The sequence below is a fragment of the Alosa sapidissima genome, chromosome 19 (genome assembly GCF_018492685.1).
Source record: "Alosa sapidissima isolate fAloSap1 chromosome 19, fAloSap1.pri, whole genome shotgun sequence".
Lineage (NCBI taxonomy): Eukaryota > Metazoa > Chordata > Actinopteri > Clupeiformes > Clupeidae > Alosa > Alosa sapidissima.
This window is the reverse complement of record NC_055975.1, coordinates 9,745,590-9,768,772: the sequence shown is the minus strand read 5'-3', so window position 1 is coordinate 9,768,772 and position 23,183 is coordinate 9,745,590. Positions and strand designations below refer to the sequence as shown.

Here is a 23,183-nt window from a genome sequence, read left to right as displayed (position 1 = left end):
CCAGCAGTTAAATATTTAAAATCAGGTAAACAACCATTACGCCTGCAGAGTCTCTTTCCTCACTGTGTGCTCTAGAACAACACATTCCCCACCAAGAGAGTAGGCAGGTTCAGAATAGCAAAGGTGCACAGGGTTGCAACATGGCAAACAAACAAATCAACTCCTCACACTATACTGTCGTCTGCCGCAGGTCAGCATGAGCCAGTTTGACTGAGTCTGTCTGAGTGTGCGCCTAAAAATCGATGCAACTATTCAGCTTAATCCTTTTCTGAGTGATAGTGGTGATGAGACAGGCAATCCTCCTGATTTGAAAGGCAAACCACAACCAAGCAAAACAAGCAGTATCCTTCTTGCTTGCTGAATGCTGCAGTGTCCTGCAAAGTTGGCATTTGTGAACATTCCTGACAGATAGGGTCTGAGATGTGGTTCTATGATCATGCAGAGTAATACATTGGTGCCTGAGTAGATCTGTCCTGATTACTACTATAGACCCTTTCAACAATAAAAACAAAAACAATGCTTGAACGTTCTATTTGGGCCCCAATCTACTTCCTCTGCATTAAGATAACATATGGAATGTTAAAACGGAAGTCTTGTGGGGCCAACTATGATGCTGATAATGGAACTCTCTTGAAAGGGTCCATACCTGTTCATCAGTCTCTAGATGGATGAAATGTCTCCAGAAAGTTGAGGCTCTGAATAGCACGATGAAATTAAGACTCACTACTCACCAGTGAGCATGACAGCTACAGTTTATCATCTTGACCATGAACGGCTCTCATGCAAATTGAGTTGCTGGATGGCCGCTCCATATCACTGTCATTAGTTAAATTAAGTCAGCTAATGTAGCTAATCTTCATACACACATCACCCAGAAGGACAGGAAGGGGAGCATCCATAAATGAGCATCCTAGCTAAATAGCGAAGTGCTACCCATTATGCTCGGATGCTAGATACAACAATGTTAGTGGACCTGAGGTGAGCTGCACCTGTTTTCATCCCAAAAATCGCCAATTTTTCCTCAACATATTGCCTTTTATAGGTGTATGAGTTTCGCCTTTGCTCCTGGAGGGAGCCCTGCCAAACCAGTCTCTAATAAAATGGCCTTGCAGGCTTCCAGGAGAAATTATGCACAGCTATTGAGAGGAGGAATTGAGGTTGAGGGGAAGAGATGTTAATGATATTAGCATAAATTATTAGTGGTAATTAAAAAAAGAAAACATTCTCATGAAGTTCAGTAGCCTACATTCCTTCATGAAGACAATCAAAATGACACTGACTAGATATATCAGTGCAACTATAATACAGTAAGTGCCTATAGTCTTTATTTGCAGCTAATGAGTGCCTATAGTAGTCTTTATTTACAACTAATGAGTGCCTACAGTAGTCTTTATTTACAGCTAATGAGTGCTTATAGTAGTCTTTATTTACAGCTAATGAGTGCTTATAGTAGTCTTTATTTACAGCTAGAGCCTTCAGTAGTCTTTATTTACAGCTAGAGCCTTTAGTAGTCTTTATTTACAGTTAATATGTGTCTATAGTCTTTATTTACAGCTAATAAGTGCCTATAGTGGTCTTTATTTACAGCTAATAAGTGCCTATAGTGGTCTTTATTTACAGCTAATAAGTGTCTATAGTAGTATTTATTTACAGATCCAAGAGACCACATGTAACTTCCTAATAAACTAAACCAGGTCAGTTAATTTTAGGGCTGTCAAAATAACTGATTAATTTCGATTAATTAATTTGGGAAAAAATAACTGATTAAAATGAAGGAGAGAGAAGAACATGTGCTGCGTAGATTGGAACATTTACTTTTTAAAAACGGCCTGATGGTGTTGACAAAAATAAAGTGTTGATTAAAATAAAGTCCTCTGCAATGTCTGCAGCAAGGAATTTGCATATCACCGGAGTTTGTCAACTCTAAAGTCGCACGTCAAGAAATATTACATTACATTACATTACATTTGGCTGACGCTTTTTAACCAAAGCGACTAACAACATGGTTACAATAGTGGTTACAAATAGTGTTGACATTGAGGGGAGTGTTCATTTATTTTCATTGTGTCCCCTAGGTTATATCTGTGGAATGAAATGCCTTGTATGTGAAAAAAACTTCTTCCCGAAGCACTTTTGAATTTATTTCCTCAGCATATTAGGTCATATCATAGATTATTATGGCCATTATTTGAACAGTGAAAATAATAATAAAAGAGTTTTTGAACTTTAATGTCACTAATGCTGATTATTCAATGATTCATTTGAATTTAAATATTTAACATACTTTCTCAGCAAAAATTATATATGCGATTAATTTAGATTAATTAATCACAGAGTATGTAATTAATTCGATTATTTTTTTTAATCGATTGACAGCCCTAGTTAATTTACATTAGTTAATTTGTGAGGCTACATTACATCTCTCCCCTCACAGTGATGAATCATACGATCTGACTAGAAGCAGTGTAACGTTAAGAGACAAATATTGTTGGTGTGATGCAATTAATCATACTAATCCCCTAAATATTATATGCATGAAGTATCCCAGCTGGTTAGAATTTAGAAACACAAGTAGAGGCAGTGGCAAGGATGAAAAGGAGCATAAATAACACTGGCCTTTTCTCCCCTCAGATTCATCAAACTTCTACTCCATCCCTCCTAAAAATGGGCCCGCTCAAGGGAGAGAGAGAGACTTTATTAGGAGGAGACAAAAGCAATCACTCAATAGTGGGCCAATTGTATATCCAATCATAAGGGGATGAACGATGCATATATTGCACACGTACATTCATCTTTCTCCGTTTTGTTTCTGACCTTTGCATTAAAGCATGTAATCTGCCAATGCGCGGCTATGTTTTGTCCAGCGCCATGTTTAGAGTATACATCATGTTGCCACGTGGTGACCATGGACAGTAAATCATACTGTTGTGATAGAGCCACGGTGCTCTCAAGGTGACCACTGCACACACTGTATGATCCACTGGACACAGCTACATGTTTATCATGCATCTCCATTACTAACCATTCACACAGAGTTCTCGCTGTTCAGCTTTTTTCCCCCTGTTTTGTTTTGCTCAGCTCACCTTGTGTGGCTGTCTGCGAAAAATGCAAAGTGTGACATTCTTTTTTTCCTCCCCAAAAAAGCAAATCAATGGCATAACTGAGCATGAATTATTCACCACCCTATTAGGTTAATGCATGTTCGATGGACTCCTGTGAGACAACTTTGAATATTCAATGCTGTGAACCAAAATTATTTGGTGCTTACAAATGACCTCAAATGTGTGCCTGGCTCCAAACTTACCACTTGTAACTGCACGAATAATACAGGTCATATATGAGCTACAACTCCACTAGGATAGTTACTAAGATTATCATCAACACTTCTGGTTTTCTTTATTCTGGCTTTATTCTTGTATTACCGACACAAGCAAATATATTGAAAGACAGTAAGTGAGAAGAAATGTGTTTGCACATGTGTGTGTATGTGTGTGTGTGGGAGGGAGGGAGGGGGGTTAAGAGAGTGAGTGAGAGGGATGTGACAGAGTTGATACCAAAGTGGAATTGCTGGCTTTGCCTTTGAAGTGCATGAGCTGTGCCTGAAGAGCTTGTAATTCCCGAACCCACTCTGCAACCTGACTGTCTAATGAGGCTTTGTTGCGCTCTCTCTCTCTCTCTCTCTTTATCCCTCTCTCTCTCTCTAGCGCATGCACACTTGCCTCTCTCCCTCTCTCTTCTCTCTCTCTCTCCCTGGCACGTGCACACTCTTGCCTCTCTCTCTCTCTCCATCTCCCTCTCTCCTTCTTTCTCTGGCTGGTGCACACTCGTGCCTCTCTCTCTCTCTCTCTCTCTCTCTCTCTAAGGTATTGAAATAAATGAAGAGCACCCAGCCATACGCTTATGGGATTAACGTTGCCTGAGCTGTTATTGCACTGGCCACATTAAATGTTTGAGATATGTTCTGCATGAGTTCTGATTTCTGAGTGGGGACTGCTGCACTGAGAAACACCCTCCATCACATCATCATCACTTCATCCACCTCTTCATCCTCCCAACATCCAACTCTTTAGAACTTCTTAAAGAACTAAGAACTAAAGGCAATATGTATTCTTCTCTAAGTCCCCATATCCCTCTTTTTCTGCTCTCACCATCGTATGCAGAAGTTCAAAGTTGGCCCTTGTTTAACACTTTTATTGTGCTTTTAAAAGCAGGAAACAAACCCTGATAAATATTGCATGGGATAGAGAACCAGCGTTTTCAAATGAAAACATCCCTTCCCATCCAGAGTTCCCCTGGTAAAAGCCTCCTAGTCTGTCGTACTGTGTTAGTATCAGGTTATGAGGGCTTCATTCCAGACCATTGATCAGTGCAGGATGAAAGGGAAGAGTATTAAGAGTGGACAAGATAAAATACATGTAGAGATTTCACATGCAAACTAGGAAAATCTCCATTTTCCAAATCCACATCTCATTCTACCCCTTGTGTGATTACATAGTATGTATATATATTTTTAAATCGTTTAAAGGAGCTATGTGTAGTTTTCAAAATGACCTAGAAATAACAACACACCGACTTGAAATGATGTCCGAAACGCTAATGCTCTCTGTTGCCCAGATATCCACTAAAGTTAACATGCTAATAAGCCAGCACTGGTCATCCCTCCTGTAATAGCACTTTGTAGCCCTGTGTCGCTGTATCAAATACATTGCAAGTCAATGGAACAGTGCTGTCACAAACACAACGGTAGTCAAGGTGACTGAAATTCTACAGAATTCCACATATAGCTCCGCTAATGATCTTTTAAAACAAACAGCACTGCTGAACCTTTGTGTTGTGAATAAGAACGCCACTGCATCAATAATTGAACCTCTGAAGTTACATTACTGTTATCCTACCCCCATGCCAGCCACCAGATCGGCCTCCGCTCTTCTCTACGCCCCCATGCTCATGTGCCCAGAGGTCATCGGCAGCAGTCACACTCCATGTGAACTCCGAGTGGTCCCCGGTAAGGTGATCACATGACATCTTGTTGTTGAGGCATCTAAGCTCTGGAGAGAGAAAGAGAGAAAGAGAGAAAAGAAATGTTGAAAGGGGGACGGGAGGCAGAGTGAATATTATAGACTTCAATGGAAAATTGAGAATTAAAGTCTATCAGAAGTCTATCACGCTGAGGTGTGCAAAGGCAGATCTGAACTTAATGCTTCTGCATGAAATGAACACACTTGCTTGTGACAAGTTTCAGAATTATATGGAAGGAATGAGACAATGTTTCTCCACAATTGCATACAAGACAAAAAAAATGACTGAATGAACTAGATCATCCATCTGTGTTTGCAAGCGTGTTTTTACCAGAGATATGACTAACATGGCAATGGCACCATTTCACCTTTCCTCTGAGACACGCTATCACTTTCCAATACACTCTCAATAGGGGGGAACACATTGCATTTTCAAAGTGCCCACGCACCCATGTTTTTAGGCTCTGGTGTAACGTGACTATCACAGGATGATATCCTCCGGTGACTCACTAGTGTGCATATTGTGTGGAGAGAGCATACAGTCTGGACTCTGGAGGCCAATGTGTCGTGTCTCTCCTCGCCTGTGCCCCAGCTGTGTCAAAGCAGGTCAGTAATCCAATTCTCGCACAGAGAAACTACTCGCACATGGAAGCGGCGTTGCGCTAACCAAATATAGCGGTGGCAATTTAGTCTTCATAAGAGCATACCTGACATTCTTCACTTGGTTTATTCCGCAAGGAGCTTCATGCTGAACTTACTCATATGAGACACGGGATTCGTCCCCCACATCATCCATCCTCCCATGACTGCTTGCACAAGTGTCCATGTGTATCTCCCTCAATGTCCCATGAATTCACTTAGGGCATCCAAAGTGAGAGCTTTCTGCCTAATGAGGTGGGTTAGCATCGGCTGTGCATTAGGGGCTGTTTAAAATTGCATTGGTACACACTTTGGAAAGTTTCGTCTTTAAGGACATTTGAAACAATAGCCTCACGGCCTCTTAGAGACTGTAAAGGTAATGACTCTGAAAGCACCATTTTATCATTGCGCAGAAAATAAATAAATGGCATTGATTGCATTGGGCCAACTGGCACTGAGAGGTTTGGCCCTGCTGAAGTGTTAGACACTGGAAAGAGCTCAGTTCAAGGTTAAAGGGAAAGGAGAGTAAGTTTGTCAATAAGCATCTGTACTCCTAAGGGAGGATCTGGGGCTGGAATGTATTGTTGCTCAGTGTGTAATTTCCCATTCACTGAACTATGCTGTACAGTGACCTTCAACATGTCCTGAAAGCGCTTTTCTTGTGCACAAGCACATTTATCTCTCCTCTCACTATATAGCCAATACAGACACACGCACACAGCACTTACTGTACAATGTTACAGTGAGTGGTACATGCATCTTCACATACAACAAACACACACAGACACACTCTCCAGGCACATACAGTACTGTACAATGTTACAGTGAGTGTGATTCATGCATCTTTCAGGTAAACAAGTTGAAGTCCACACAGCTTTACTTGCAACGCTTAGTCAAATGAGGCCCATGTTTTGATTTGATCCTTTAAAACACTTGGATACAAAATGGCCTTTATCCTGTACTTTAGATGTGGAGACATAATCTTGAATTTCCACAAAACGTGAAAGCACCAAAAAAAAAAGCTGCTACTGTTGCATTTTTGAGCTCAGGATTTCAGATCCATAAAAAAAAACAGATATACAAATCTTTGTCTCTTAATAGAAAATGAAAATTCAATTTTGTCTGCTGTTACATGTTGGAAATTAAATGTGAGCACAGATGCAACTGAATGGTAAATGGGTTTAGTTTTTCCGTTTCATTCCGATATAATTGTTCATAGGATAACAGTGAAAGTGTCTCCTCAGATTTTCACCTTTAAAAATATTCATGACTGATAATTAATATTTGGTAAGAGGTGCGCCATCTGATCCATTCACTGATCCATTCACTGAAAAAAGAAAGAAATGTGAGTGCTCGGCCTATGGCACTCACTACTTGCTCTCTGCTGTAAAACATCCACAGAGAGCCACTTGACATGGAAACTCTGGTCTGTTAATACATTTTTATCCTACACAAGGACACAAAGATCATTTCATAAAGGACACTCCATTCGTATTATAATGAGTAACCATTTACAACTGGTGCAATGAGGTTGATGTGAATTATAGCTGTAAGAAATGGAAATACCGTTCAATGGCAACCTGGAGATATTCTTAAAAACTAGTTGTACTGCATAGTGTGTGTGTGTGTGTGTACACACTTGTGCCATTGTGTTTGTATGTGTGTGTGTGTCTGTGTGTGTGCGCATGTGTGCGTATGACAAGTGGATTTTTGTGCATGTCTGTAAACATTTTTGCGAACTGCCTGTCTGCCTCTGTGTGTGTGTCTGACGTGTGTGTGCACTCTTATGCCTGTGAGTATGTTTTAGTGTGTTTGAAATATATTTGTCTGTGAGCATACCTGTGTGAGTATGCGTATGTGTGAGTGTGTGTGTACTCTGCACAATATGCTCTAATGCTGTTTTTTTAGTTGACACATTTTCAAGGCTGTTTTCTTTTTAAATTATAGGCCCATAGGACGACAATATTCAGACTAAATTATTCAGCTAGCCTACTATCAAGTCAATTAAGACAAATATAGAGTGTGATCATGTTCTGGTGCGAACAAATAAGAAAGTGCGACCAACGGAAAAAATGAGTCTAGAGAGAGATAATGCAGGGCAGTCATTCTAATCCACAGACTACAAAATACTCAAACTATATGTGTAGCTGTAGCCTACTATATGTGTGTTTAGCCTGCCTTGGTATGGTTACATTCTGTGCCCCCTTCTAGCTCCATGTGCTTATCTGTAGTAGGACACATGCAGGATCACCTGACAACATGCCAATGACCGTGAGACACACGCAATTCAACAAGTTCACACGCCCACATGCCACTCCTTGCATTTCTCACGCAGAAAAAACACTATGTCAAGGTATCCGCATATTTAATGTTTCATAATCAAGTTGAAAGTGAAATAGCCAGATCGGATGAATGCGGTAACCTCTTCAGTTTGTTCATTTTGATTTTATATTTTCTGAACGATATTACTTGCCTGATCAAAATGATAACGAGAGCAGACTGATATGGTTATATTATAATAGGCCTATGCACAAATTTAGCATTTGGTTAGGCCTATATTCCCTATAAGTCCTATTATAATATACATATCTGCATCCATCTCCACGTTCTTCTCAGTGGAATATCTCACAAACTCTTGACTGAACAACCATATACAACCATCAAAATAAACAGTACAATCGCTGTACAATACAATAAGCTGTACAATAAACTGTTCCCAATAATCCGGTTTTGAAATTACAGCACATTTCTATAAGGTCTTTGGTCTGCAATTAAAATGTAATAGCAACCCAAAATAATAAACGTGCTGTTAAATGTTGGTCTCGGCATGGACAGATCAACTGTGCTTTTATACGTGACATCTGCACATATGCAAGAACAGGTTATTTCAGGTCACAAATGCAGAGGAGTATTAGGTACATTCTTCATCCAATGGTCCAGTTACAAGGAAGTAAAAAAGGAATTCATAATTAATAAAATATTTATGTCACATAAATAGCTAAGCCATGAAATATCCCACCATCATGATTTGTATATTGCTATATTCCACATATTTCCACCTAAATATTGTAGCGTCGGTGGATATACATGTTTAACGTCGAATGAGTGTCTCCCAGAATGCAGTGCGAGTGAATGCTAGAAGGTGTAATGTCGATTATAATAGTTGTAGTTACGTTTACCATGTTGTGTATTTGTTAACGTGTTAGTCTCTTTAGTTGTACCTAATGTGTTTATCCTCGTGTTGATGTGTGTGGTAAACCCTTATTGTGTGTTACATGTGCGGCTGAGACTACCCCTGTGTTGCCCTATGTAGTTATCCGTATGTCTGAGTGTGTCTGAAACTACCTGCTCCAATAAATGGCCGTCCTGGCCAAAGGTGAATCTTGTCTGAGGGTAAGATCGCTACAATATGAATAGTTATTTATACTGGCATGCATCCTATGACACTAATGCAAAAACACAAATAGAGTTCCTTGACATAAAGGCTAACATCAGAGACAAAGGCTATGCAAGTATTATTACATTATACTTTCCCAGATGGGAAAAAATCCCTGACTGTCCTGAAAAATAGAACAAAAACAAGATGCAGGATGTACAGTATAGATGGCCCTTATAATGACAAATTACACTGCCTAGGTCTCAAAGGATTAATGTTTCTTTCCATAAAACTAGCCAGAAGTCACTATTTAAGGGGTTATTTTTCAAAATGTTCTTCTGGCATGCCCCCCCAGCCCAGACCCCCCTTACTTACTGTAGCTGAGTTCACATCTGTGCCAGGCACACACTGCCTCATAATCTGTCCATGTGTGCACTCCTTTTCCTACATAGTGCGCAAGCTACTAAATCAATAGATTAGATTCAACTATATGCACTCCTTTTAGTAAATAGCAAATGGTGCACTCATCTTAGTAAATAGTGAACTTTATTAAATCGTGCGCTCATTGTCAGTGTTGGGGAAGTTTACTTTTAAAAAGTAGCCTAATGTTTGCGCATTACTCGTTAGCTACTTAGTAACCCTTATGATACCCTCTATGGAAAGTAACTTTTTACGTTAGGCCTACTCCTTACTTTACGTTACTTTTATGTAGCTGACTTTGGGCAGAACCCAATATCTGTTCCTACTACATAAAGTTCTACGATGAAGGACATAACAGGTATTTCTTTTGTGCTCTTTATTAGGCTATAAAAAATGCCACAAACAGATCACCTGACAAGAAAACATTGGGCTATTATACTGTAGGCTTTAACACCACCACTAAAGCCCTATGAAACAATATCAAACTAGATGTACCGCAGAGCGGTACAAAATATGACCGCCACCCAGTCCAGCACATTTTTTCCACAAAAATAAATCACGCTGAAAGGCCTATATGATTCTAACTGTCTCACTAAATTGCATTATCCACACTCAATTCTCACTGGTATCTGCTAGACAACAAGTACCAAAACATGATTAGTTCATAGATTTCACATGTAAAATTCATTTTATACAACCCCACCCCCATCTTGCCTGTTCATAATTCTGAGAAATTCTTGAATTGTGTGCATGTGTGTGTGTACACGTTTATGTTTATGTGTGTGGGTGTGTGTGTGTGTGTGTGTGCGTGCTTGTGTGTTTGCCTGCGTATGTGTGTTTGTGCATGTGCATGCATGCGTACATATGTCTACTGTGTGAGTATGTGCCATACGTATGATTACTGTGAATGTATGTGTGTGCGTGTGTATCTGTTTATGCACATGTGTGCACATGGAATGGGTTAACATGACCCCTGGAGGCTAACATACGGAAAAAATTGGTCATCCTAGGCCCTACGGTTCTCAAGATATTCACAGAAAACTGTGTCTGCCCTACCCTCCTTTCGGGGGGTCCAGTACAGCGGGGGGGCTACAGATCAAAACGAAAACCGATGGTTCCATGCTATCCATGTGGGGTTACATGCCCACCAAGTTTCGTGTACCCCGGTCTTTCAGTGTCCCGGGAATCCTTGTTGGTGTACGGTCACTAAATATACACATAAATTATTTTATTGTAAGGCCCCCCATGAACGAAAGTTCACAAAACTTGGCATGCATTTGGAGGGTGTCATAATGATCCTACACTTTCAATTTCATGCAGTTTTGACCATGTCAGCCAGAGATATTGTGGTGAAAACACCTCATTTTTTGCTTAATTATTAACTAGATGGCGCTATACATGAAATAAGTGGTAATGGGATGGGTTGACATGCCCCCTTAAGACCAACATACAAAAAAAAAGGTGGACCTTCTAGGCCCTACGGTTCTCGAGATATTCACAGAAAACTGTCTCCGGCCACCTACAGGCCAGTTGGTGTATAGTAACATAAATTAATTTATTGTGTGGCCCCCCATGAACGGAATTCGACGAAACTTGGCGTGCATTCAGAGGGTGTCATAATGATCCTACACTTCCAATTTCGTGCAGTTTTGACTATGTTAGGTCACAGATACCTGCGATTACAACACCTCATTTTTACTTTTTTGTGTTTAACTAGGTGGCGCTATTCATGAAATGAGTGGTTATGGAATGGGTTGACATGGCCCCTTGAGATCAACATACAAAAAAAAAATGGTCCTCCTAAACCTTACGGTTCTCATGATATTCACAGAAAACTGTGTCTGCCCTCCTTTCGGGGGGTGCAGTCCAGCAGGGGGGCTACAGATCAAAACGAAAAACGATGGTTCCATGCTATCCATGTGGGGTTACATGCTCACCAAGTTTCGTCTACCCCGGTCTTTCAGTGTCCCGGGAATCCTTGACGGAAATTTGGACATGCGAAAAAGAAAAGAAAAAAAAAAATCTGACTAAACCTATACGCCGCTTCACTGCGCGGCGGTCATAATAACATAGCTTCAATACATCTTAAGGGCATATAGGAGAACACAAAATAGCCTAGCCTACATGAGGGTAGCCTTAGGCCTACTCTTTCATTAAACAGGCGGTCCTCCGAAATTTGGTGCAAAGCTAGTGCAAATCGTTATCAGACTGGCAGTTGAGTTAACGGCAGTGGACACAATAGGCCATGTGATTGAATATCCAGTAGGAATTAGTAAAACAAAAAGACACCTTTTAACTTTCACCAGCTTGTCCATATCGGGGTACAGTTTCTGGGCAGTGGCTATTGGGGAGAACTGGTACAATTGTAACAACGGTACAAATGGGACATAACATCATTCAGATGTTCGTGCGTCAGGCGATTTCGCACTTTCGATTTATTAATATTCATCACGGAAAAGGCCTGCTTACATAAATATGTTGTCCCAAACATACATCTACACAAGTATTTTACCTGCAAAGGCCGTGAGCAATGGTCACTGTGGTGGCAAGGATTGATCAAATTATTCGATTGCAACAGATACATAGGCTAATCCTTCGACGGTGCACAACACTGCAGTTTTATCAGTTCCATTTGGATCGCCTTTGGGTCAATCATGAATGGAGAGCAAAAGTCTTTTTCCAGTCCTTTTTCCTTTGTCAAACTCATGCCTGAATCCGGAAAGCAAGTTTGCGTAGCCTACCTGTCCATACTCGATTAACAGGCTGAGATTTTAGACAGGGAAGTGGGCTGCATTGCGCTTGGAGAGCTGCGTCTTCCATAACGCCAGTTTACTTTGAAAAGCACGAACACTATCATAATAGGCTACTCTGTAACGAGTTTGATAACATTTCGATAGCGACTAGTCTACCGTCAGCACTACCGGCGCTGCTGCAGCGGAGGCGAGCAGCTGCAACAGACCAACTGACGGATTCCACCGAAACAGTGCCGGCCCGAGCCTTTTGGGGGCCCTTAGCAGAATTTGATTTGGGGGCCCCCTCCCACAACACAGTCACCTGTGCTTGGCGATAATTGACAACTTCACACTATAATGTCATATTATAAATGAATACAGTGAGGTTATGTATTAATACAGTGACTGACTACTGTCCCCCTGTACACAGATGCATAAGGACTCGGTAGGCTCATTCAGTAATCCATCCTTGCTCACATGCCAAAAATGTTTTGGGGCTCCGCTCTAGACTTCTGGCCCCATGTGCTTGATAAACCAATGTATTAATATAGTTGTTATTTACACCAACCCTGTCACCTTTTAATCTTAGAGGGTACTAAAATCACAGATTTATTTGAAACATTCATATTCAAAGTGAAGCACTAAGGGTGGTTTACTGAAGTTGAATTGACAAATAACAAAATACAACAGCATTTGTATTTGTTGTAAACAAGTACATCCGTTTAATGACTTGTTTTTCAACAGATTTGCAGAATAAATCCGCAAATGTGCATTAAATGAGCAATCTTCAACTACAAAATAAAACCAAAATAGACAAACATTAATAATCAAAAATAAAATGTCCCAAAAAATAGATACTTATTCCTACTTCGTTCCTGGCTTTCAGGTATCTGCAACTCTGCAGTGGACAAACCTGCAATGATTAAATAAATACATAAATAAATAAAACAAAAACTATGTTAAATGTGTCATGTCATATTAACAGGCTATGTAACCATTTGCCATCAAGAAAAACCTCACCTTCTGTGTCATCAGCCATGGAGGCAGACACTTGATGAGGTAGAGTTAGGTAGAGGTAGAGATGTGCTCCAAAGTACTTCAACAGTGTCTCTGAAAAAAAGTGCATATTTGATCGAGCAGAATGAGTTTATTTTGCTATCATTACTTACACTCATCAACAAGCAATTCCACATGTAACAATTCATATTCTATTGGCAAATGAGGCATAATCAAAAGTATACTTAATTGCAGTATGGTCTGGTGAACGCTTAACATGGTGATCTACTGTAGGGTAGCACCGCTACATCACTCGCCACTGTCTTAATCCAATTTAAGTCTATTTTCATCACAGAAGTCTCCCCACCCAACATGGTATATTTTCTCAAACACTACCATCTCTCTCCAAATATCTTAGAGCAGAGCGCACGTACTGTTCCATCTTTGCCTATGAAGCTGGAACGTTACCGATGCCCAGAGTCGCGCTAATGGGTTGGGGTTGGGACTAGGAGCTTAGCCTGCTGTTGCTATCAGACTTACCACTATGTTACATATTATTTAACAGTAATAAACTATCAACACTTTCAGGTGCGAAATCAGAAACAATCCCTCTGTGGTAATATTGCCTTCAGCTACATTTTCATGTAGCTACTGTAGTGCTAATGTCCACTTCAGTCAGCTAGCTAACTTTAATTTACAACATAAGCCCACCTAGAGCTAGGGTACATGCTTGATTGAACATCCAAAACAATCCCAATATCCTTGACATCTGAAATACACCTAGATAAATATATATTAATGGGAGACATTTCTCTGTTGATGGCGGGGATTTAGTTCTGGTGATGGGTTATATTCGATCATGACAGCTAGCTAGCTACCTCAAGCACAAAACATACTGTAAATAATCATGCAAACATACCTGTATCTTGCTCGTTTTTCTCCTCTGTCATTTTCTTCTTTCTGTTTTCGGCACCAGAGGGATACGTCCTTTTTTGTGACTTGTCTTAACATCTCACCGTTTCTTCCGATTTTTGAACTTGATGCAGTGTCTGCACGAATTGTCTATGAACCCGAGGTGTCTAGTTTATGCGCGTCACTCAAAGGCTGGCAGACACAGTAGAGGTAGGCGTTAGGCAGGCACATTGATCATGAAATCAGAATTTTTTTGTTTTGAATTATTAATTGTTTCATTTATTCATTCATTGATGTCACTTGTTCACGTTATTTATTATGTAAAAAAAAAAAAAAAGAAACTCGATTGGGGGCCCCAAGCAGCCGCTTAGTTCGCTTATGCCTCGGGCCGGCCCTGAAGCTGGAATCAAAGCACATCGACTCCCTGTACCCTCTCACACCCGCACGCACTTCGAACAAACAAAAAGCATCTCAGTCTCACGGTAGCCATAGGCAAAACTGTATCGGACCGGTGTAACGTTGGTACTAAATCATCCATCGCAAAGAATGATTTTTGTTGCACGTGCAACAAATATGTGTAGGTACAGCCCTGCCCTGGATACATCTCTTAACGTGCGCTCTAAAACATTTGGTTTAAATTGAGATGTAGATAATCACGGGTGCGTTAATAAATCTACATTGCGGCGAGTTGACACAAATTATTCATTTTGACGAATTTATGTAGTTTCAGTCCTAGTTACTTTACTTTGGGCCATGCTCTTCCTTACTTGAATCACCTTTGAAAATAGAGGATTGAAGTAGGCCTAGCCTATATGGGTGTTTGGGAATGAACGTTGACTCATGCTTTTTGAGATGTTGAGCAGAAATGTCCCAGCCCGGTGTTTATATGCATCGTAGACAGGTTATCTTTCAGGAAGCCTATATATTTTCCATTAAAAAAACATCACGTGTTGTGGCTAACTCACTTAGCTCCTGTTAGTAGCCTTATGGTCATAAGCAAATGAGATGACAGTCGAAAGATACAATTAGTGCTGCTATCAATTTGCTTGGTATAACCGCATAGTTTTCTACAAATGCAATCAAATTGGCCTCCATCACTCAACCAATGCTAACGGTAACATTATTGTACCTAGGTCCTATAGCTATTGATATTATAAGATTAACGTACCTGCAGTAAAAACCAAGCATGTCCGATAAACATTCTCAGATTTATTTCAGCTTCAAGAAGAAATGGGAATTACATTTCATGTGAAAATCGTCCTATCCTTATTACACGTTATCTGCGGTAAACTACAGTCCTTGTAGGAAGCGTCCATTGTTTTTCCAACCCACTTTAGTTTAACTTCCAACAAAATTACGTCTCACTGCAACGATGCGCCATCTGGTGGACAAACAACTACGTATCGCCAATACTGGAAATGCAGCCATGATGATGATGATGAATATTTGGTTTTCCTTTAATCCTACTGAATTTGTAATTATGTATCGGCCGTTCTAATTGCCGATACCGATAGTATGTGCGTGCCTGTGTGTGTGTGCGTGTGTATATGTGTGCACCACCATCTACAGGACAATGAGTGTACAGTCACTAATTGTACACATAACTTACATTTTTTAGACCCCCCCCCCCCCCCCCCCCCCCCCATGGATGAAATTCTACGAAACTTGGCATACCCCCAGAGAATGCCAGGTTAATCATACACATAAAATTTGGTGCAGTTCTGAACATCTTAACTGAAGAGAGGGGCAATTAAAGCAGAATGATATTGCTTTTTCATTTTTTACCGGGGGGGGTGCAAATCATAAATAAGTGATTATGGGCTAGGTTGATGTGGGCCCTTGAGACCAACATACCATAAAAATGTCTTCATCCTCGGTGCCACGGTTCAGGTAGTTATTTAGGAAAAAACGAAATTTTTTGGGTTTCGGGGGGCCCAGCGCGGAGGGGGAGTGGCCCCCGGGGATCAAACAACATTTTTCCGTAAAAGTGTAGTGGGGCTACATACCCACCAAATTTCATGTGCCCCGGTGTTTCGGTGACCAAAAATTCAGGAAGTAGATGAAGGAAAAAAAAACAAAACAAAAACTTTGACAATCATTATATGGCCGCTTTTCTAGCTTCGCTAGCGGCGGTCATAATAAACCAGCAAAGAAAATCCACCAGTGTGTGGTGATCCTTTACTTTCTTTTAATCTTACAACTGCACCTCACCAGCACCTGGAAGGCTGTGCAAAGGAACTTTATCCTTTATAGAGCCTAATACAGTACCTTCCATAAGTAAACTTCCAATGGCACCTACAGATTTTGTATGTTATATTGAAATTTACAATAATAGTTGTTTTCACAGTGTTTGTTGTTCAAATTCTTCAAATTATTTTTGCTGCATGATCTATGATAGGCTACATGATATTTGGTCCCAAGAAGGAGAGATAAGTAAAGCTGTTGTTCCCACTATGTCTGTCATTGCAACAATCTATAGAGAAGATTAAGGCCAAAGTTGAGTCACAAATTTGATTTAGGCTATCTGTCAGAGGGACCAAATAGAGCCAATGAGGGAAATTGGATGCTACAATTATGTCAGATCAACTTTAAACCAGAAGATGTGTTTAACGAAGGGGCTCGTACTATAGAAAGCAAAATTAGGAGTCTTATTGTTCACACTTATAGACATACACTTGAGAGATATGCAAAGTAGTTTAATGTGTGTACAAATTATTAACATCACATTTTTTTCCCAAGAGTGGACATGTGTTATTGTGTTTTGAATGATGATGATTAATTAGTTCTTCAGACTGTCACAAAGATATTGGATAAACTATGATCAGATTTAATCGATGACATGCAGACTCCTCAGAGGTAGGAGCTCCTCACTGTTCTTACGTCAAAAACTATGTTTCGGGAGAAATATTTGGCATTTGTTGGCTTTGTAAGTAATCTGCATAACTGGGAGTATGACAAAGACCCTCTACACTCTAAAATGGCCCTGCAAATATAAAACAAACTATTGCAAATCTAAGCATACTTGTACTTAAAACAAGCAAATCTAAGCATACTTGTACTTAAACAAGCAAATCTAAGCATACTTGTACTTAAAACAAGCAAATTTAGCTGCCAGTGCGTTAAGCAGATCTGTCTACAAAAGATGAATTTGACAATGTTTAAACTGCATTGCTGGCAGAAAATGCTGTGAAAATGGTGACTGAAGATGATGAATATATTTATTTTGACTCTGTCTCAAAGATACTGATGAATTTAACTATTTTATGGCCTGGGTAGTCTGCAGCTCCCACCCATCAGTCTTTGGAGATGGCGCAGCTGCCTCAAATGCATGCTGGGAGTGGACAGATGAATAGATGATTCATGAGTCAGGTGTGACAGATTGAGAGAGATGCAGAGTGATATGGACAGGCAAAATAAAATAAAACATAAAGTTCCAACAGGAGCAGTGCGGACGAATAAATCTCTATTGCTAAGCGCCAACGGAGGAGACATACAATCACACACACATAGACACACAAATCCCATAGCCAAACTCACCCACCCTCCTCATTTCTGTATCCTCTGTAAAATGGGATTGTGAAGGAAATCAATCTCATTCTCATTTTATTACAGATGAGATGGGATTTCGTGGCAGCGAGTGCAGACTGATGCCTGGGGTTGAGAAGGAGGTGGGGAAATAGTGTTTGTCTCTGAGGCAGAGATGATGCATGTTGTTTTTGATCTGGCTGTTCGAAATTTTTGAATTGATCTCAGGGCCGGTGGGCATGGTGAACAGAGTCGTGGGAAAATGTCACGACAACGAGTTTAGCAGAGGGGGGTTTGTGACAACAAACTAAATCACACCACTGGCCTCACCATGTGTTGTTCAACAAAGACATATGCATGTGGAATCACATGCATGGGATCTCATCTCCTTCAATTTCTTAACACCTTTTCAATTTCAATTTCTTAACACCTTTTCTTTCTTGGCAGCAAAGACGAAATCAGACGAGATTAAACAAGTTTAGCTCATTCAGGCAGATTACCTCTGCAAACAAGCAGGGGGCATTAGCTGATGTGTTGTAGCCACAAAAAGGCAGATTCATCTGGATTTGGAGTGGAAGGCTGTTTGTCCTCCAGTGGGTGGCAACCAGCCAAGCCCGCCTGTGGTCTTGCAGGGTGTAATAAATGCCAGCATGCAACAGATGCTGTGGAGACAGCAGAGATCTATCACCATGGCGATAGTGGCCTCCAAACACACACCTCCATCCCACTGTCGAGAGCAAGGCCTCTACCTGCCCCCGATGAGCTTTTAGCAAAGCCACCATCCCAATGGCAGCGTTAAAATGCATCTGGACTGAAAGATCTGTTAGAGGCTTAAAGGATCAAGGCCTCATTAGGACAAGGACACACTTTTGGCAATTTTAATCAATCACATAATTTGCTTCAGAGACCACAGAGGTGAATCATCCAGGGCTTTATGAGATAGAAATTGATTTCATGTGGGATACGGCTCCTTCTGCCTGTTACGATGCTATCAATCTCACATGCGCTCACATGTTTCTCTGGGATTTTCATGACTGCATTGGGTCACCACATTAAAGTAAGTCGCTTCGTCGCTTGGTTGGATTTACTCCTGCTTCATATACCCAGCTTTTTTATGTGTCATATGGGATGTAATATAGGATAGACAGGTGGGCAAAGAGACACGGAGTGTCTGAAAATTACAAACTGCAGACGGCATTGTCGGCACACTGGCTCCCCTCATCCTGGCATAAATCAAGCACAGCCACCCCATCAGTGTGACACCAATTACAGCAGCTCAAAGTGCCCACCCTTTGTCGGTCACATCGGGGTCTGCATATGTCACTTGAGTGACAGTTCGGTGCTGGGGCGGCGGAGAATTATCATCAACAGCCTGACCTCTGAACTGAAAGGTGGCCTCAGCCCTCAGGGTTGTGGAGAAACTAGCTCCAGGGACTGCACATGTCATTTAGCTTCAGCTATACTATACTATATCTAAAATAGGACTGGCATCATAACCAAAGCAAATATATAAATATTTTTTTTCTCTTCCTCTCAAACACATGTGTGCATACTGTACACACACACACACACACACCACTTTATCACTCACCACTTTCCAAATAAAGTCTGAACATACAGTAACTGATGTCTTTTATCAATGCAAATCTTCGACATGTGATGCACCAGAAGTATCAGAAGTTTAGTCCATCAATTTCCTGTATAAAATCCACATCTTTTTATGAAATGTATTTCCTTCCGGTGTCAATCACAGATCCTCCACATATGGGCAGCATAAAACTCTGCTTTCCCTTACATACCATCTGTTCATAACTGCAGTAGATTTCATAAAAAAGATTTCATGAAAAGATATTTTGATACCTAAAAGCAATCTATCGGTGTGTTTTTTATGGCAGGATATTCAATAATTACAGTAAACCATAAACACACATACAAAATTCATGGTAGGAATGCATATTTTTTAATGTAATGTAAATTGAAGCTCAACTTCTATCAGTCTCAGAAACAATCATGAAACCTCACTTGTAATGTAATTGCTCTACATTTGAATTTAACTCTGTTAAAATGTTGCCATGACATGAAGATGTGCCTCTAGATCATTTTGTCTTCTCACACAGCAGCTGAGCACGGACAGTCAAAACCTATGAGTCTAACTGATAAGTGAGGAGAGGATACTCATGCATGTGGACAGAGAGCTGGATGCATGTGTCTCCGTCAATAAACAGTGTACTCATCACCCTGAACCGCAGTGGCCTTGAGAGAGAGGAGGGCTGACAGCTCACCTGGCAAAGGGGCCGCGTCCTCCGCAAAGCTGAACTCGTCCTCTGCTGTCCACGAAAAGTTCCAGTAGCCCCGAGGGACTCCGCTGCGGGTTTTGCTCCGAGGCTGCGGCTCACCTGCAGAAAGCCACATGAATTATCATGATGAGGGTGCTGCTTCAGTGCTGCACCCCCCCCCCCACCCATGACAGAGGCCCACCCTAGGGAGTGTCACACAGTTCACAGTTCTCTCACACGGTTTCTTCAACAGCCCATAAGAATTCATGCCAGCAGTCTGGATTGTTTAGCATTACACTATCAATGTCAATGTCAGTTATTAGTATGATGGGACCTGGAAAAACCCATCACATGGTGAAATTTCACCAACTTAAGATTCTAATACCATCCTAGCAACAGGAACATTCTGGATGTTACTAGGATGGTATCAGAACTTAAGTTGGTGAAATTTCACTAGAGAGGTTTGAAATGAAGCAATAATCAAGGATTTTTTATTTCACCGTGTGATGGGTTTTCCCAGATCCCATCACAAATATTACTATATTTGCTGTTAAGATGTGAACTGTTGATAACAGGCAGACTACACCAGGCATGTAACTGAATAATCAATGGGACTGGCTACACCAGATGTGAACAAATTAGACCAGTATTATAAAACTATTTTTATGCTCCACGAATGGAATGCTTCAGTTCCGTGCCTAATGTGACCTGCCTGTTAGACTGCAAGATCATCACTGAATTGGATATGAAATAGTTGCGTATTATACATGTTGTTGCTGTTGTGGAAAAAATGTAACGTTTGCTTAAAATGTTCAGTTGTTGATAAATACAGTATACAGTATGAGATCCCCACACCATAGGCCATTACTTTGCATTAAACCACATTTCTGTTCATGGCATGCAGCGAATTCATCACAGCTGCCAATGGTCTTTTTTGTAGTGGTTATCATCCATCTCAGAACACAAGACTGCTCTTTCAATACCACCATTTATTATGTATGTTATTCTTGTGTGTTTGTAGAAAAATGTTAGCCTAGAAATCTAGACGCACCCTAGCGACGGCAAATTAATTTGCTCAGCCTGTACGTCTAGTATCAAACCATAGATATTTCTATTGGCTAACGCCGTGGACGTTATCCAATCACAGCGCTCTATTTTGTTAGAGTCATAAGGCAGACTTAACAGGGTGACGACAGTCCTACGACGGTGAACAACAAGGAAGGTGGCTATGGCGAACGAAGAACGGTCGGCGTTGGCGTCAACTTTGGAGGAGTTGGACTTGTGCTTTTCTTTGAAAGTTGAGCAACACAATGCACTTAAGTCATTCCTTTCGAAGAAGGATGTACATGTATTTGCCGTTTTGCCAACCGGATACGGATATGGTCGTAGCGCTGGCCTATTGCATGCCTAGGCAGTTTGAAAGACAATTCTCTGCCCGCCCCTTGGATTAAGCGAGGTGAATGGGTCGATTCCAGACTATACATTTCAATGATATAGGATGGCCCGCCAGGCTAGAAAAATGTATTTTCTTATGCAGATGTTGATGCTGTTAACAATACCCTACATTCATTGGTATAACTTAGTATCATTGGTATCATGATGCACATCGCTGGCTTTCGAGTGCCATTGCATTCATTCAACTCAGCCATTTCACACCAGTGTTTTCAGTATCTGCAGGAGATAGCATCTTAATAGATATGATTTTTGTTCCCTAACAAGATATATGGTTTTGTCAGTTTTGCGTTTGAGTTTTTAGTCAGCATGTAATTATAAGGTCTGTGGTGAATCTGCCAGCAACAACAGTGCATCAATACTGTCCAACTTCCAGAGGCCATGGGTGGCATGCCTCCCTTTGATCCAGCACAGCCTAGGGTTCCCAGACACCCAGGGAGAGAGATCATTTGTGCTCAGAGGACAGAGAAAAAATGACACTGACATAAAACATTAATGCTGTCAATAAATAACATGACTACTTTGTTGTTGTTTCCACAACAGGATATAGCAACTACAGTCTTATTAGTCAATTTAGTCTCATAAACTTAAGTTACGTAAGTGTTTCGTTTGCATGAATTGATTGCATTTGTCCTGCTTGAATGCTTGCTGCTCTCCACATGCATTGAAATGCTATCAGCAAATTTAAAAGTGGGAAGTAATTTTAGCTTCCATCTGCAACACTGGCAGCATGCTGTGATGAGAAGCATGGCTGCATTTAAACCTGCTTGGCAAATGTGTGAATAAGCGTTTCTGAAGGCTGCTTTTAAATCAGTGAGACACCTTATTTTCACCCCTCCGGTAGCTTTCACTAAACATCATTAAAAATGCATTCAAGTTAGAGGAAACCCTTGTAATTTGACTGTGGTTGTTCTGTTTCAATACTTAATCCCCAGGCAGAGACTGCAAGTTGCTGCCAGCGTCCCTTCACATAACGTTCCATGGGGACACTGTTTGTAAGGTCAAACAGCTAGATTGATTAAACACCTCAAAAGACTTATAACACAACAACACGTTACACTTATATAGCACTTTTCTCAACACTCAAAGCGCTTCACATGGAAAGGGGGACCTCACTAACCACCACCAATGTGTAGCACCCACCCGAGTGATGCATGGCAGCCATTATGCACCAGAACGCTCACCACACACCAGTTTGAGGTGGAGAGTGAGGGAGTGAATGAGCCAATTACAGTGGGGGATGATTGGGGGACCAGATTGAATGAGCCAGGTTGGAAATTTAGCCAGGGCACCGGGGAATCCCCTACTCTTTGCGATAAGTGCCATGGGATCTTTAATGAGTCAGGACCTCGGTTTAACGTCTCATCCGAAAGACGGCATGTCCTACAGTACAGTGTCCCCGTCACTGCACTGGGGCATTGGGATCGATCTTTTTTGGCCAGAGGGAAGACTGCCACCTACTGACCACACAACACCACTTCCAGCAGCAACCTAGTTTGGGGGGAACATCTGAGAAACTTGCGGCGAGGTCAATCTCTGTATTCCACGCAATGAACCTTGGGTTCAGCCCTGAGAGCCACTAATCATTTCTAATGACGACTAAGAGTTGATCAATAGTAAACAGGGGTTGAGGGGTAGCCCAAGCTCTGCCTCTCTGTCTCAAGGACCACTCCAGTTCAGACTAATCAGCAGACCGGCGAAACGGGGAGAAGTGATTTCAGCCGTGCTCAGAGTGCGCTTAAACTGGGTGGTCTTGGTAGTGGTATGGAAGGCTGACTATCTCCCTCTGCCACTTCCTCCCTATTATCATAAGGCTCTTTTCTATTTATACCATGTC

General features: G+C 41.0%; 1 protein-coding gene across 3 annotated transcripts in view; it reads right to left on the bottom strand.

Annotated features, from left to right (window-relative positions):
• The window catches only part of alk (ALK receptor tyrosine kinase), a 274,847-nt gene that overhangs the window by 147,220 nt on the left and 104,444 nt on the right, over positions 1–23,183 (bottom strand). For 2 of the 3 annotated variants that reach the window (XM_042071615.1, XM_042071616.1), the window contains exons 2-3: positions 19,901–20,014; positions 4,896–5,048 (exon numbers count right to left, since the gene is read on the bottom strand). In XM_042071615.1, coding sequence (XP_041927549.1) covers positions 4,896–5,048; positions 19,901–20,014 — 267 coding nt within the window. Of the gene's footprint in view, positions 1–4,895; positions 5,049–18,118; positions 18,169–19,900; positions 20,015–23,183 lie in introns of those variants that run through there. The other variant, XM_042071617.1, reaches the window with a different exon arrangement.